The 17,461-nt window shown below is 39.9% G+C and overlaps 1 protein-coding gene and 1 pseudogene across 1 annotated transcript; one reads left to right on the top strand and one right to left on the bottom strand.

The window, feature by feature from the left end:
• Positions 1-2,102: 2,102 nt before the first annotated feature.
• Positions 2,103-2,201, bottom strand: LOC142164481 (small nucleolar RNA R71; annotated as a pseudogene).
• Positions 2,202-11,115: 8,914 nt separating this feature from the next.
• On the top strand, positions 11,116-12,207 carry LOC107783087 (uncharacterized). Its single transcript, XM_016604055.2, has one exon. It carries the CDS (start codon positions 11,116-11,118, stop codon positions 12,205-12,207), a length of 1,092 nt encoding a protein of 363 aa, XP_016459541.2.
• Positions 12,208-17,461: the final 5,254 nt, after the last annotated feature.

Here is a 17,461-nt window from a genome sequence, read left to right as displayed (position 1 = left end):
TAAAGTTTTGTCGTAAGTTAATCGACGTAAGTTCAGAAATGAGATTATTTTGAGATTATAAGCATTATGCTATTTCAAACAAGTGATAAGTAAATTTGAGAAGGTGAGAGGGTAAGCAAATCGAAGAAAATGAATTTCGTTGAAGTTTGACATTTTGAGATAAAATACGGTCCAAGCTACAATATACCGTATTTATGGACTAGTGCCATACAAGATACCACATTACCATGATAGTAAGGTATATAAAGTGTTCTAAAATTAAGTAGTATTTTAAGTAATTTGAGATAATTCTTAATTATGTGGATAATTAGGTAATTATAATTTTTTAAGTGGGAGATTAACTTGTAAATTGACTTTTGGTGGGTAAAGCTTAAGGGGAAACACCATCCTCACGTGGCAGCCAAGGCTTTAAAAAAGTGTGACTCCTAAATCCAAATAATAAGGTGGGATTAAGAGAGTTTTTTGTGGCTTAGTCATTATACAAGTGGGGCCCACAAATATAAGAGGTCTTCTTACCTCATTAAGAGATGATGTTATGTTGTAACGATGAAGCCTCTCTTTAATTCACAAATTGAAGATGCTTACATCTTCTAAGTAACGGATGAGCTTCAGCAAATTTACACAAAATCCTATTATGCGTGAGATGCAATTTTATGAAAATACGGTACAATCTTTCTCAAGAATATCATACGAATTTTCCCCTACCTCGATCCGCCATTACGTATTTTTCGCAAAAGACGTGTGTTACAGGGATTGTCAAGAGAATCGGCTCAGGTATGTTAAGGCTATCCCTTCTTTCCTTTTGGCATGATCCATACGATACAAACGAAATGAGCAAATGCACAATTTCCATAAATGACTATATTCATAGAAATACTAGAGGTTCCTATGTTCTTGATTCCCAATATATCTTATTATTCTATCGTCTTTTCATGGGTCTCAGAAAATACGTAAGTTGATAAAGTTTATTTCATGATATTAATTAGAGGCATAATGGTCTTATGACGTTTCGAGATATTTTATTGACGTACTTCTCATGCATTGCATTCATTTATACATGTACATTGACCCATGACCAGATGGCATTATATACGCGTATATATATATATATATATATATATATATATATATATGTATATGGGATATGGGAAAAGGTTACAGCGTTATATACGTACCACCACTTGATCAGTTGGTATACGTTGATGATTTGCCCACAGTGGCCGGGATGATATGATGGGATGCCCTCAGAGGCTTGATGATGTTATGAACGAATATACCTCAGCATGGTATGACATTTATAGGCATATGCATGACATTATAAATATTAATGATTCACGGAGTTATTCGGACTTACTTGTCGAGTCTTTTACTCCATGTTTCTCTCATATCTATTATTTACTGATTTTAATTCCTTACATACTCAGTACATTATTTGTACTGACATCCCTTTTGCTTGGGGACGCTGTGTTTCATGCCCGCAGGTCTCGATAGACAGGTCGAGAGTCCTCCAAGTAGGCTATCAGCTCAGCGGAAGATGTTGGTGTGCTCCATTTACTCCGGAGTTGCTTGTTTGGTCAGTATGATTTGGATATGTATTGTTTGGTATGGCGGAGCCATGTCCCGACCTTTAGGATAATTGTGTACTCTTAGAGGCTTGTAGACAGATGTCATGTATACGGATACTTGTATGGCCTTATCGGCCTATGTTTTAAGTATATAAAGGATTACATTGGCCTTATAGGCCCGTATGTCACAGGTATGAGTTTCTATATCATGTTGGGTCATTCTATGTCCGGTATTCCCTCATGTTTACTCTGGTTATCTCATGTTTCCCATTCTGGCCCACTTACCTATGATGATGTAATAAGAAAGATACATTATGTTGGTACTCGGTTGAGTAAGGTACTGGGTGCCCATCGCGGCCCATCTATTTGGGTCGTGATAGGGGTGTTACAAGATGCAGTGTACTTAAGGGCATTCCCCTTTACACTTAAAGATGATGCAAAGTAGTGGCTTCGAAGCCTGCCGACTGGGTCGATTGTAACATGGGATGATCTACCAGAAAATTTCTTGATAAATATTTCTCCATTACTAAGACGGGCAAGTTTTGAAGAGAAATCCATAACTTCTGCCAGAAATAGGTTGAAACTGTTTTTGAAGCATGGGAGATGTTTAAGGAGATAGTCAGAAAGTGTCAACGTAGCAGAATTGAACTCTAGATGCGACTCCAGGACTTTTGGGATGGATTGACGTCGGCCTCACGTTGAACATTGAGCAATGCAGCTGGAGGCCCATTGATGAAGAAGACTCCAGAGGAGATAGTTGTAATTCTTGATGAGTTATCTGAAAATGCAAATCAGTGGCCCTCTGAGAGTGCTGAAAGAAGAAGATCAAGTGGTGTTCATCAAGTGGATGCTAATACATCTGTGCAAGTACATCTTGATGCTATGGCTAAGGAAATACGGAAGCTGACCTTAGCCACGATAGAGAGTGAACCTCATGCGGCTTATGACATATATGGAAGAGGACACCCTACTCATGAGTGTCAAGCCTCAACTGAGGAAGTGAATGTTGTGGGAAATTATAATTTTAATGCAATGGGTCAGAATCATCCCGATTTTTCATGGAGTTCACCCGGGGGCACTGCAAATGCATGGCACTAAAACAACTCAAATTCCAGGGACAAGGAGCCCCGGGTTTTGTGAATCAGCAAAGGCAGTAGTTTTAGCCACAACAACCCAATCATCCTGGTCTAGAAGATCTCATGAAGGACTTTATTGTGAAAACTGATGAAAGATTTGAATTACAAGGGGCAGCAATTCGAAATCTATAGAAGCAAGTGGGAAAGATTATAACAATATTATCTGAGAGAGTCCCATGTACTCTTCCCGCTGATACTGAAAGAAACCCCAAAGAAACAGTGAATGATGTAACCTTGAGAAGTGGGAAAGTATTGAAAGATCCCACCCCAGTCCAAAGAGATGTGGAACTTGAAAAAGAAAGTGGGGAGCAGCTGAAAAGTGATGTTGAGAAGAAGAAGAAAGGCAAGAAGGCGGCTGAGAAAAAGGAGAAGAAAGAAGATTCGAGAAGGGAGGAACCTGAAGAGAGCAAACATATGCCTGCTTTACCTTTTCCCCAAAAGCTATATAGAGAAAAGCTGGGCAAGCAGTTTGAGAGATTTTTGGATATGTTGAAACAGGTTCATGTGAACTTACCATTCACAGAAGTGCTCTTACAAATGCCGGCTTATGCCAAATTCTTGAAGGAGGTCCTGACAAAGAAGAGGAGGATAGAAGAAACCTCAGTGATCAAGCTCACAGAGCATTGCAGCGCGATATTGCAAAATAAACTCCCATAAAAGTGTGGAGATCCAGGAAGTTTTACTATACCTTGCTCTTTAGGCACTATTAATTTTGAAAAGTCTTTATGTGATTATGGTACCTCAATTAATTTAATGCCTTTATCTATTTACAGGAAACTGGAGAAGGATATTGGAGAGATAAGGTCTGCACCAATATCTTTGTAGTTGGTAGACCAAACGACTCTAATACCCGAGGGGATAGTTGAAGATGTGTTAGTTCGGCTAGATAAGTTTGTATTTCCTGTGGATTTTATAGTGGTGGAGATGAAAGAGAACAAGGAGGTCCCCCTCATCCTAGGAAGACCATTATTAGCAACGGGCAGAGATATCTTAGATATATAAGAAAGAAAATGCATGCTTAGAGTGGTTGAGGAGACTGTAACTTTCAAGATGGATGTAGAAAAATGGGCACAAAAGGAAAAACCAGCTGCAAGTGTTGAGTGGAAAGTGAAGGGGTCGAAAGAGAAGGCTGCAGTGAGTGAGAAAGATAAGTGTGGGGTGTACACCAAGAAGGCTAAGAAGAAGTTGTTTGCATGGATGTGTGTATTAGTTCGGGCGCGAGTAACGGAGCCCGCCTTCGACTCAGACCCCGACTAGATATTCAGAGAAGTTTCCTTTACCTTATATTTTTTTAATTGTGTCATGGGACATGCCACAACTTAAAGTGTGGGGTGGGGGATATTTTTATGTTGTATGTAGATTAGTTTAGTTTTCTTTTTTTTAGTTGTAGTAGTTAGAGATAGAAAAAAGTGAAAAAACATAAAAAAAAAATTAAAATTTTCAATTTTACCTGACGATAGATATCATATCGACAGGTTTCTTGAGGGATTAAAGTCGAAGGAAAAAGACCAAAAAGATTTTCTTTTGTTAGGTTGTGTAATAATTCCCTCTTGGTTTTTCTTTGTGTTGCGGTTCTTTTTCAAGGGTTTTGTTTGAACCGGGTATAGTTAGTTTTTATTTTCGGTAGAAGTATAAAACCGTGTTCTATGATTTGAAATGAAATCAATATCTCTTGACTTTGCTATACCTTGAGAATAGTGAGTGCTTTAGTTGTGACGCTTAGGCTCAGTTTTTGACTCTTGTATAAGTACCTTAAATTATATGATCTTAACTTTGCTTAACTGCTTTAACTATAGTGTCTTGATGAGTCCAATCCTAAGTGAGTTATGTGTCATGTGTGTGTGAGGTTTTGTGTTATTTTGTGCAATGCATTTGATGTCTAGAGCTTGCCCCATGTGTTTGCACAGTGAAATAGTAGTTTTATTCAGTCTTGGAAGTAATATAGGCGTTTCTTTGTTGAGCCAGATATATGCTTTTGCCCACCTAATTGCAATGTATCTTAGTTAACCCCTTTGAGCCTGTAATCCTGTTCCGTTGGCAACCACATTACAAGACTTACCTATTTGTAGAATTGACCATCTATTTGAACCTTGTACCCCTCTTGAGCACTTGAATTTGTTATGAACTTTGTAAAAGTTGAAGTGTGGGGTGGTTGGGTTGGCTTTTGAGTGGAACTATTGAAATAAGGAGAAAGGTGCAATGTTGTGAAAAAGTAAGAGCCACTTGAATTGGATAAGAAAAGAATGGAAAATAATTAGTTATATTGTTGTGCAAATATTCTTTGATAAGTGGTAACTCTTGATGTAATTGTGCTTAAATAAGTAGGGAGTTAATGTATATTGATGGTTTGACATAAGTGTGGGGTTTTGAATGGTTAAGGTATATGTATTAAAGTGCTTAGGGAGGTGTAGTCACTCTTATATCTAAATGTATCATACCCGTCCTGCAGCTTACATTACAACCAAATAAAGTCCTACTTGATCCTTGAGTGAATGAGCTCAATTAGTATGGTAGTACACTATGGGCAAGCCTATGGTACGTCTTTTGTGACATATGAATATTGTTTCTGAGAGTGAGCAAAATTCTTTCTATTAGAAATTCCTGATTGTTCTTAAATTTTATTGTGTGTGAAACTACTCTCTGTTGTTGTGTGAAGGCACTTGATTCATGAAGGAAAGGTAATGTCGTTTACCTCTATGTTTTAGTAAGTGAGAGAGTTTTGAATAATGTATGGTACTTTTGAGTCAAATCTTGTGGCGAGGATGTTACAGTATTGTGCTTAATCTAATTTAAATATTCTTGGTGTGATGAGTCAGGACAGTTGTTTAAAAAGGTCGTGTTTATATAAAGTGTAGTTTGATTGCTCGAGGATGAGCAATGGTTTAAGTGTAGTTTGATTCACTCCACTTTAATTGTGTTTGAGCTTTAATTGTTAGTGTTATGTACTTATTGTGTGTTTTATGCCCTGTAGGAGTGATTTCGAGTGATGTAGATGTTACGGAGCTAATTTGTGCTATTTGGATCTTTGAAATCTGAGTATAAGCCCAAGGGATTAAGCCGGGATCATGTTCGGGGGTCGAGGATCAAGTCAGTACGTCAAAAAGCAAGATTTAATCCGTACTCTAAGAAAACTTCCTTGCCGCGGTGCGTGAGGCACCGTGGCTGTAAACAAACCTACTGCTTGACAGAAGTTGAGCTCTATGGATTTCCCCACTAAAGCCCCACATGGCGCGTCGCCCCATGCGGCGTGCCTGAGTAATGTTTACAGAGTGAAAATCCTATTTCGGCTAGGAGAAGGTGAATTCGTTTGGGCCCGGCCCTACTTGGTATAAACACATAGAAAAACGTTATTTTCTGGAGTTTTCGACATACTTTCGACCTAAGGAATCTAAGGAGGAGTTGGAGGAGCAAAAGCACGAGGATTTCATCATTCTTTCCTCACTCAAGACCCGAGTTTGGATTGAATTTATGTTTTCCCATCTTTTTATCATATTTATGATGAATTACTCCATGTCTACGGAGTAGTTCCCTTTAGGATTTGATGGATTTGGTGTATTGATATTTGTTTGTAGATAATAACTCTAGTTTTATGTATTGAATCATTTTTGGATGATTTAATCGTTGCATCTATATTCACTTGTTCATGTAATCGAGAGTGGCATAACTTGTAATATCTTTGTATTATATTGTTGGTTGAGTTCATTAATTCTTCTTAGTAATCGAAAGAGGCTAGTTGAATCATTGATTAAACCTAGTTAGGAGGATAATCGAGAGAGGTTCTCGTAAAGACCAATCCACTATGCATTCTTGCATATCTTCACCGAGTTTAAATTAGTTCATCTAGTGAGGTTGAGACTTAATTGAGAGAGGAGTTTATACTAAACGTTTGAACTAATAATTGAGTGAATTCGAGAGACTCACTTGAACATTAGAAGTGAATTATCTAGAGTTAGATCCCAAATAATTATCTTGCATCTATCCTATCAAAACTCTATCTTCTCCCATTGATAACCTTCTTTGCTTGTTCCTTGTTTCGATTGTCATTAGTCAATAGCTTAAGATTCTTAGTTATTGATCAATCTTGGATAGCAATCGAGCTAGAGACTATGAGAATACTGTGTAACTCGAATACCTGTGGATACGATATTATACTATACTATATTTGATTAGCGAGCATAATTTAAGTGTATGTTTCAAGCTTGTCACTCCAATACTCCAATTTCTATTCTTTTTGTCACATGATACAACTCGTATATTCTTCATGTTGTATATTCTTTGTTTCAAGTTGTATACTCTTTGCTTGAAGTTGTATATTTTGTGCTTTAAGCGGTATATTCGCTTCTTTAAGCGATATATTCTTTGTAATGCGTCTGCTCCAAGTTGTATATTATATTCCACACACTTCAAACTGTAAATTCTTTGTCATGCTCAAGTTATATATGCTTTTACACATGCCTATATTGTATATGCTTTCGCAGATGCCCATGTTGTATATCCTTAGTCATATGCTTTGGTGCTCCCTTATTGAACTGTCATCACCTTTCTGTCGACACTTAGTCGTACACAATCACATACAAGTCATGCGAGGGTTGACTTTACACCCCTCCAAACTTTCTTTCAAAACTCTCTAGTTTCAGAGATTGGCAGACGAGATTAACTACGTACCATCTCGCAGTTGTCCTTAACTCATGTCTGAATCAAGGTAAATCTACTCTTAAAAGTCCTAGGTCTCTGTACACATAATCTTGTAGCTTGCTTAGCTGGATTAATCCTTCCATATCTTTTACTTGTTACATATTCTTTGTATGTTACCCCTTCATTGTGTGTTGTATATTCTTTATCTGCTATCGTATGTATTCTTTATCTGATATTTGCCCTCTACTTGTTGTCCATTATTATGCTCTCTTTGTCTGACTAAAGTCAAGTTGACTAGTGTTGAACCTTGGACCTTTCAAAATACACATACTCATTTGGTCTTTATGACCATCCTCATAACCATACCATTATCCGGACTCTACTATCCTTTTCAAAGATATGTCAATCTAGCTTGGTACATTCATTTGGTCTTTATGACCATCCTCATAACCATACCATCATCCAGACTCTACCATCATTTTCAAAGATACGTTGATGGTAGGCTATAATTGTGTGTTTTAGTTTCTTATCGCACTTTAATTGAGTTGAGCTTTCAATCGCTAGTGTTTTGCACTAATTATGTATTTTATGCCTTCTAGGAGTGATTTCGAGCTATATAGATATTGTGGAACTAAATCTAGTTATTTGGAGCTTTGAAGTCTGAGTAAAAGCCCAAAGAAATAAGCCAGGATCGTGTTCGGGGGTCGAGGATCACTGTTGGATGTCAAAATTCAAGGAAGAATCAACTGCTGAAAAAATACACTAGTGCGACGTAGTAGTGTAATTTTATGTCAGAAATTGGCAAAGTTCAGAGGCCACACAGGTGTGCGAGCGCGCACTGGGCACGCAAGTTAGGCAGAATATTGTCCAAAGTGCGCGGACATATCCACAAGCACACTCCTAGGTGCGCGGCCATATGCACAAGCACACTCCTAGGTGCGCGGCCACGCACGTCCAATGCCGGAAAGTGTCCTATTTCGCGTAGAAAAAGATGTTTTCGCTTGGGTCCCGACCCTACTTGGTATGTATACATGGAAAAATATTATTTCTGGAGATTTGACACATCTAAGACCTAAGGAGGCTAAGGAGAAGTGGTAGAAGCAAGAGCACAAGCATTTCATCATTCAATCCTCGGTGACGACAATAGTGTGACAAATTACTCCATATCTATGGAGTAGTTCTCTTTAGGGTTTGATGGATTTGGTGTATTGTATGCTTGTGGATTATAACTCTAGTTTTTATTTAGTGAATCGATTTTGATGATTTAATTATTGCATCTATATTCACATGTTCATGTAATCGAGAGAGGCATAACTTGTGATATCATTGCATTATATTGTTGGTTGAGTTCATTAATTCTTCCTAGTCACCGAAAGAGGCTAGTTGAATTATTGATTAAACCTAGTTAGGAGGATAGTCGAGAGAGGTTCTCCTAAAGACCAATCCACTACGAATTCTTGCATATCTTCACCGAGCTTAAATTGGTTCATATTGTGAGGTTGAGACTTAATCGAGAGAGGAGTTTCTACTAAACGTTTGAACTGATAATTAAGTGAATTCGAGAGACTTACTTGAACATTAGAAGTGAATTAACTAGAGTTAATTCCCAGACATTTATCTTGCACCTATCCAATCAATTCCTATTTTCTCCCATTGATATCTTCCTTGCTTACTTTTGTTCAAGTGTCATTCGTCAATAAGTTAGACTCTTAGTTAATTTTAGTTTTAAATCACATAAATCTAAATTGTTAATCATCTTGGATAGTAATATAGCTACAAATTATGATAATACTGTTTAAATCCAATCCCTATGGATACGATATTATATTATACTATATTCGACTAGCGAGCATATTTATGTGTGTATTTTGCGCTCGTCAAATTTTGGCGCCATTGCCGGGGATTGGCGATTAATAGTGTTTAAATTAATTTTCAGTGCTAATTCAGGAACAACTTTATTTTATTTTTCTTTTTACGCTCTTCTCATCTGTGTGCAGGCAACAAGTTAAGTTCAGCGGTGTATGACTCAATCCTCTTCAAAGGACTTGGTTCCATATGACCCAGAGTTAGACAAGCACCTGAGGAAGTTGAGAAGAGAGAAAGGATTGAGTGGATTGTTGTTGGGTCAGCCTTCAACTCAAAATACAATGGTAAACAATGAAGAGGTAGTGGACCTAGTTGTGAGAGAGGCGGCTCAGCAACAGGAAACATGGTTAGCAGCTTAAGCAGCCAGAATTGCGGATAAAATGGTCGACGTGGAGCGAAGGTTCAATCCCAATCGAAACGTGATAGAAGATAAATTTGAAAATACAGCTCCTAGACCTAGGAGGTCGTTAGGAGATTATGCTAGACCGATATATAATCAACATTAGTCTAGTGTGAGACTCCCACCCATTGATGCCAATAATTTTGGACTCAAACAGGGAGTCATCCAGACCATTCAGAATAATTGCATATTCAGAGGGAAACCCAATGAAGATCCCAACAACCATCTGATGGACTTTGACGAAATTATGAATGCATTCCGTTACAATGGAGCATCACATGATGCCATCTACCTCATAGCATTCCCGTTCTCTCATAAGGATAATGCAAAGTAGTGGTTGAGAAGTCTGCCCATTGGGTCAATCCGTACGTAGGAGGAGATGACTACCAAGTTCTTAGAAAAATATTTCTCTGTCGCTATGTCTGGACGAATGAGGAAAGAGATTCACAATTTCAGCCAAAGTGATGGGGAGACAGTGTTCGAGGCATGGAAAAGATTCAAGGAGTTATTGCGGAGGTGCCCTCATAACAGAATGGAGCGATGGATGCAACTCTAGGACTTCTGGGACGGTTTAAACCTGTCATCAAGGAGATTGCTGAATAGTGCGGTTGCAGGTCCTCTGATGAAGAAAACTCCTAAAGAGATTGTCACTCTTCTGAATGAACTATCTGAAGACGTAGAACAATGGTCCACTGATCAAGGGGACCAAACAAGATTAGCAGGGGTGCAACGAGTAGAATCGTCGGTAGCAATGCAGGCCCAAATTACAGCTATGGCTAAGGACATCAAGCTACTGACGCTAGCTCTGGTGCAAAATCAACCACATGTGGGATGTGACATATTTGGATTGGGACACCCGACACATGAGTGTCAAGCTACAGCCGAGGAAGTCAACGCATTGGGGAACTTCAACAGAGGCAACTACCAAGGAGGTGGTAATTTCAATTCTTTGGGATAGAGACATCCAGGGTTCTCATGGAGTTCTTCAACTGGTAGTTTGAACTCCTGGCAGCAGAAAAATCCCAGAGCACCAGTGCAAGGACCTCCTGGTTTCCAAACTCAACAGAGGCAACCATATCAACCTCTACAGCCTAACAACTCAAGTTTAGAAGATCTAATGAAGGCATTTATAAATAAATCCAATAAGAAACTTGAGACTCAAGGGACCGCTATCAGGGAGCAAGGCACAACCATCCGAAATCTGGAAAGACAAATTGGGCAGCTTGCAACATTATTGTCAGAAAGGGCGCCGGGGACTTTGCCGGCAGACACTGAAAGCAATCCAAAAGAGACAATCATAGTCGTGTCTCTCAGGAGTGGGAAAATATTAGCAGAGCCAAAGGTAAAACCAAGGGATGAGAAGGAGATCAACTCAACCAAGATAGCTGAAGAATAGAAAATCGATGAGTCTTTGCCCAAGGAGAATGTAAGCAGCAAGGATGTTGATAATCAGAAGGTGAACAACACAATTGAGGAAAGCAAGCACATGTCATTATTACCTTTTCCTCAAAAGATGAAGCGGGAGAAATTAGACAAATGCTTTGGAAAATTCTTGGAGATGCTGAAACAGTTGTATGTGAACATCCCGTTCATGGAGGTTCTCACACAGATGCCAGTCTATGCAAAATTCTTAAAGGAAATCCTCTCAAGCAAAAGGAAGCTCGAGAAAACGAAAGTGGTCAAACTCAATGCCTACTGCAGTGCCATTATACAAAAAAAAATTCCAAAGATGTGTGGGGATCCTAGCAATTTCACTATACCTTGCTCGTTAGGTAGCGAAACTTTTGACAAAGCCTCGTGCGATTCAGGAGCATCCATTAACTTGATGCCATTATCGGTGTTCAAGATATTGGAAGGAGAGCTAGGAGTGATCAAATCTATGCCAGTATCCTTGCAACTGGCTGATCAGACCACGATCATACCAGAGGGCATAATCGAGGACATTCTGGTAAGGGTAGACAAATTTGTTTTCCTAGTAGACTTCATCGTGGTAGATATGGAAGAGAATAAGGAGGTACCTCTAATCCTGGGGAGACCATTTCTTTGCACTGGCCGGGCTATTCTTGATATATATGAGGGGCAACTCATGCTACGAGTGGAAAACAAAAAAATAGTGTTTCAAATGAAGAGAATGATGAAATACCCATGTGATGAGGCATTTGCCTATGCTTGTCTCAAGCTAGATGTGGTGGGAGAGTTAGCTGAACAGCACAAACTGGATAAGCTAGTAGGTGACTCACTAGAGAGATGCATTAGTCAATCAAGCACAATAGAGGATGAAGATACTGAGATCAAGAAGGAAGTTGAGGCACTGGAAAATGAGAACCAGGTGGTAGATGAAGAAGAATTCGAGAAAGAAAAGAGCAAGCCGAAGCTGGAATTGAAAGTAATCCCGACACATTTCAAATATGTTTTTTTGGAGACTAACAAATTTCCTGTGATTGTTGTTGCTGAATTGACAGGTGAACAGGAACACATGCTTGTGGAGTTACTACAAAAGCATAAAAAGGCAATCGGTTGGAGTATAGCCGATATTCAGGGGATCAGCCCTACAATCTGCATGCACAAGATCTTGTTAGAAAAAGGGAGTAAACCAGTGGTGTAGCCCCAGCGCAAATTGAACAAAAATCTTAAGGAGGTGGTTCAAAAAGAGATACTCAAATTGCTGGATGTAGGAATAATATTTTCCATCTCTGACTGTCAATGGATCATCCCTGTTCAGGTTGTGCCAAAAAAGGGGGCATGACAGTGGTAAAAAATGAGGACAACGAGCTAATTTCTACTAGAACAGTTACTGGGTGGAGGATGTGCATTGACTACCGGAGATTAAATGATGCAACAAGGAAGGATCACTTCCCTCTTCCTTTCATTAATCAGATGTTGGAGAAGGTGGCAGGGCATGGATGTTATTGCTTTTTAGATGGATATTCAGGGTACAATCAAATACCTATTGCTCCTGATGATGTTGAGAAAACCACCTTTACATGCCCGTCCAGAATCTTCGCATACCGGAGAATGCCTTTCGGACTATGCAATGAACCAACTATTTTCCAGAGATGCATGATGTCAATATTTTCAGATTTAAATGCAAAGTATCTTAAGGTGTTCATGGATGACTTTACTCTTTTTAGAGATGACTTTGAAGATTGCTTGAGGAACCTCGAACTTGTTCTGAAACGATGTGAGGACACTCACCTAGTACACAACTGGGAAAAGTGTCACTTCATGGTTAAGGAGGGGATAGTCCTGTGCCATAAAGTCATAACTGAAGGTATTGTAGTTGACAGAGCTAAAGTAGATGCGATAGCCAAGATCCCGCTACCGACCTTAGTGAAAAGCATCAGGAGTTTTTTGGGGCATGTCGGTTTCTATAGAAGGTTCATTAAGAATTTTTCCAGCATTACCAAGCCCTTGACTGCATTACTTGCCCAGGATGTAAAATTTGTATTTGATGTAGAGTATCTCAGAGCATTCGAACTGATCAAGGAGAAGCTAGTGAGTGCCCCCATAATGATGACTCCTAACTAGAGTGAGCCTTTTGAGATAATGTGTGATGCCAGTGATGTGGCAGTAGGAGCAGTGTTGGGGTAGAGGAGAGATAAACTATTCTGACCCATTTACTATGCAAGCTAGACCTTGAATGATGCTCAGGTGAACTATGCTACCACGTAGAAGGAGTTCTTTGCAGTAGTCTTTGCTTTCGACAAGTCCAGATCCTATTTGGTGGGAAGCAAGATAATAGTGCATATTGATCACTCAGCACTGAAATATTTGCTGAGTAAGAGACATTCCAAACCACGTCTGATGCGGTGGGTATTGTTGTTGCAAGAATTTGATCTAGAAATCAAGGACACGAAGGGCACGAAAAATCAAGTGGCTGACCACTTGTTGCGATTGGAGAAACTATCTGTTGAAGCGGTGGATATTCGGGAAGAGTTCCCAGATTAGCAGATTTTTTCCATTGCAGCAGTTTCTAATAGACCACCATGGTTCGTCGACATAGCCAACTTCTTGGCTAGTGGGTGGCTACCGTACAACTTAACCTCAGATCAGAAAAAGAAGTTGCAAGGTGAGGAGGTAAGATGTTATTTTTGGAATGACCCTTTCTTGTTTAAATTGTGTGCAGATGGTGTGATTCGAAGATGTGTACCTGAAGGCGAAATGGAAAGCATTCTGTCTCATTGCCATGATGGAGCAGTTGGAGGACACTATGGCAGGAATCGCACTGCAAAGGTAATGGAAGCCGATTTCTTTGTCCTACCTTGTACAAAGACGCGAGAGCATATGTAGCTACATGTGACAAGTGTCAAAGGGCAGGTAATATTAGCAAGAGGGACGAAATGCCTCTCAACTGCATTCTGGTATGTGAAATTTTTGACGTTTGGGGCATTGACTTCATGGGTCTGTTCCCATCGTCACACTCTTATAAGTATATCCTAGTAGTTGTTGACTACGTGTCTAAGTGGGTCAAAGAAATCCCTACTAGGACCAATGATGCTCGGGTGGTGTGTGAATTCTTAAGGAAAAACATCTTTACCCGCTTTGGGACACCTAGAGTGATTATCAGTGACAATGGGTCACACTTTATGAATAAGCAGTTTGCTGCACTGCTGTCCAAGTATGGGGTCACACATAAAATGGGAATCCCGTACCATGACCATACTAGTGGGCAAGTCGAAGTGGCTAACCGTGAACTTAAACGAATTCTAGAAAGGACTGTTAGTGCTTCTCGTAAGGATTGGTCGGTAAAGTTGGAAGAAGCTCTATGGGCGTACAGAACTGCGTTCAAAACAACTATAGGGACTTCACCATTTAAACTACTGTATGGAAAATCGTGTCACCTATCTGTTGAGATAGCACATAAAGCTTATTGGAAAATTAAGATGCTTAATCTTGATCTTAGTCTTGCAAGTGAACATAGGTTGGCGTAGATGAATGCATTGGAGGAGTTTAGACTGGATGCGTATGAAAATGTGCAGATTTTCAAGGAAAAGACTAAAAGGTGGCATGATCATCTGATTAAGCTAGAAGAGTATCATGAAGGGGATAGAGTGTTACTGTACAATAGTAGACTCAGATTTTTTTCCGGGAAAATTTAAGTCTAGATGGACGGGACCGTATGTGGTGAAACATGTATCACCATATGGGGCAATTGAGATCCAGAACCAGGACGAAATGGAAAGTTTCAAAGTGAATGGGCACAAACTAAAACCGTATCTTGCTGGAGGGTTTGCTCAGCAATCCTCGAGCATCAAAATCAGTTGAGGATGCCCGGTTGAGTCAAGCTGACGACTATAACTCAGAACTACTTCTAACTCTTCTATTAGTTAGATTTTTCTCTTTTATTTATAGTGTTGAATAGGGGAAAATTAGTGTATAGTATGATGTGGTAGGTGCAGGAAGGTACATGTCGCGGAAGGTAGGAATTAAGGTGTCTAAAAGACCCCTTTTGAGTGTATCTGTGCGCGACCGTGCACCTGGGGGGACACCTCGCGCACCAGGTCACGCAACAGGAAATGTTATACGAAGCGGGATGTGCGCGGCCGCGCATCTGATGGGGTGAATGCACACCTACCGCGCACCGAGGGAGTTAGCCCCCCATATCATCCCCTCTCTGTAAGAAAAACATCACCGCACCACCCCCTTCTCTTCTCCCTTCACCTAATCTCATGAGTTTTCTCTCCCAAATCCCCTCAGGTAAGTGAGATGATTTCTCTCTCTCTTTTCTTAGTTTATTGTATTATATTTTTCTTGGGTATTAGCTGATTTTTATGTTTGTTTTCTTTCTTTTTATGCTCCTTTTCTTGTGGGGTGGAAGGCAAGTTTCAACATGGAGACTGAACATATAGTGGTTGGGTGTGACATTGGTGTATCCTTGGTCTAATTAGGGGTGAAATTGATTTGTGGGGGGTTAGGAAGAACTGTACTTGTTATGTGTTTGTGTAATTGCCTCAATGAGATTGTGGGTATAATGTTGTGACCAAGTGTAAGGGTGAAGTCTGAGTAGCCTCTCTTAGTTCACCATGTGATTCATTAGCTAATAGTTGGCAGTTTGTTTCAGGTACTATGGCGCCATCCAAGAAACAAAAAACAATAGGTACCTCCACAAGTGGTCAAGCGCGCACATCCCGGTCCCGAGCTTTGGCTTCTGCTCGCATGTATGATCAGAACAAATTTGTTTCTTAGGAATCCCAAGAACGATTCCAACAAAAGGCAAGCAAAAAGCCCATTTCAGAGAGGGGATTTTATATTGGGTCCCTCCAGAATGAATGTCCCTGTGTGTATCAGGAATTGGTCAGGCGCAACTTGAGGATTTCTTTGAAGAACCTAACGAAGCGAACTTAATGGTTGTTGGGAGTTTTATGAAAACTGACCGGAACATGATGCCCATGTCTGCACAGTCAGGAAGAAAAGAGTGGACTTCTCCAAAGAGGCCATCCGAAGGGCTTATCATTTCCCGGAATTCGTGGAAGATCCGGATATAGTTGACTACTATTCCACGTACAACAGAGAACCATATTTGTGGCGCCTGTACTTCTCAACCATTTGTGTACCTAGCAAGGAGGTAGTGTGGATAAAGGAGGGGCAAAAATTTCACTCGGCTTCGCTGACCTTTGAAGGAAAGTGTTGGCTTTACATTATCAATAACCGCCTGCTGCCTTCAGGAAACACCACTGAGGTGAATGGTCCTCTGGCGGCTCTAATTTGATGCTTTGTCAATGGCCACGATTTTGATGTGGCTTAAATCCTTCAAGCCGAGATGTGAATTCGATGTCATGTGCAAAGGTATGGGTTCTTTTTCCCATCATTAGTCACTCCGTTATGCCGGGGGACACGAGTACCGGAAAATAGGGACATGGATGGAAAAGTAAAGCGCGAACATAAATTCTAGGGTGATAAAGTTGTGATCGAGAAGGACCCTGCTGGGCCCACTAAGGCGGATAGCGAGGAATCTGATGCACCCGAAAAAGGCAATGAGGATGTCGCTGTTTCTCCACCGAATGAGTCGGGTGTTGGGGTAACTTCAGGTGGCGGTTGGGAAACAAGAATGGGCGCTTTGGAGTAGGAAATGGTGGGGATGCGTACCTCTATCACTGACTTGGGGGCTCGAGTGGACGCCCTTGCTACACATAATGCCAAATCTGAGAGGAAGATCGTGTCATGGTTACGTTCACTTGGCCGGGCTTGTCATCTGGACCCTGGAACCGTCTCTGATACAAACTGACTTGATCAGGGGAGTTTTTTTCACCTTTGTATTTTTTTTTTGTGTGGCATGGGGACATGCCACTATTTAAAGTGTGAGGTGGGGAATATTTGTATGTTGTATGTATATGTGTTTTGTATAGTTTGTTGTTGTTAGTTGCAGTAGTTAGAGATAGAATAAAAAACAAAAATACATAAAAAATTTAAAACTTTCGATTTTTCCCGACGATGGATATCATTCAACGGGTTTCTTGAGCGATTAAAGTTTAAAGAAAAAGACAAAAAGATTTTATCGTGTTAGGTAGTGTATTAATTTCCTATTGGTTTTTCTTTGTGTCGCGGGTCTTTTCCAAGGGTTTGATTGAACTGGGTGTAGTTAGTTTTATTTATTTATTTATTTATTTTTGTTAAGAGTATGTACCCTTAGCTCTGTTTTGAATGGAAGGCAACATCTCTGGACTCTATTATGCCTTGAGAATAGTGAGTGCTTTAGTTGTGACACTTAGGCTCAGTTTTTTACTCTCGTAGAAGTACCTTAAATTGTATGTTCTTGACTTTGCTTAACTGCTTTGACTAGAGTGTCTTGATGAGTCTTATCCTGAGTGAGTATGTGTCATGTGTGGGTGAGGTTGTATATTATTCATTGCATTGCATTT

Source organism: Nicotiana tabacum, chromosome 9 (assembly GCF_000715075.1).
Source record: "Nicotiana tabacum cultivar K326 chromosome 9, ASM71507v2, whole genome shotgun sequence".
In the NCBI taxonomy this organism is placed as follows: Eukaryota; Viridiplantae; Streptophyta; class Magnoliopsida; order Solanales; family Solanaceae; genus Nicotiana; species Nicotiana tabacum.
This window is presented reverse-complemented; position numbering and strand designations above follow the sequence as displayed.

Bases quoted from the DNA above. Each gene is read 5' to 3' on its own strand.
- LOC107783087 (XM_016604055.2), top strand. From the start codon at position 11,116: ATGAAGCGGGAGAAATTAGACAAATGCTTTGGAAAATTCTTGGAGATG.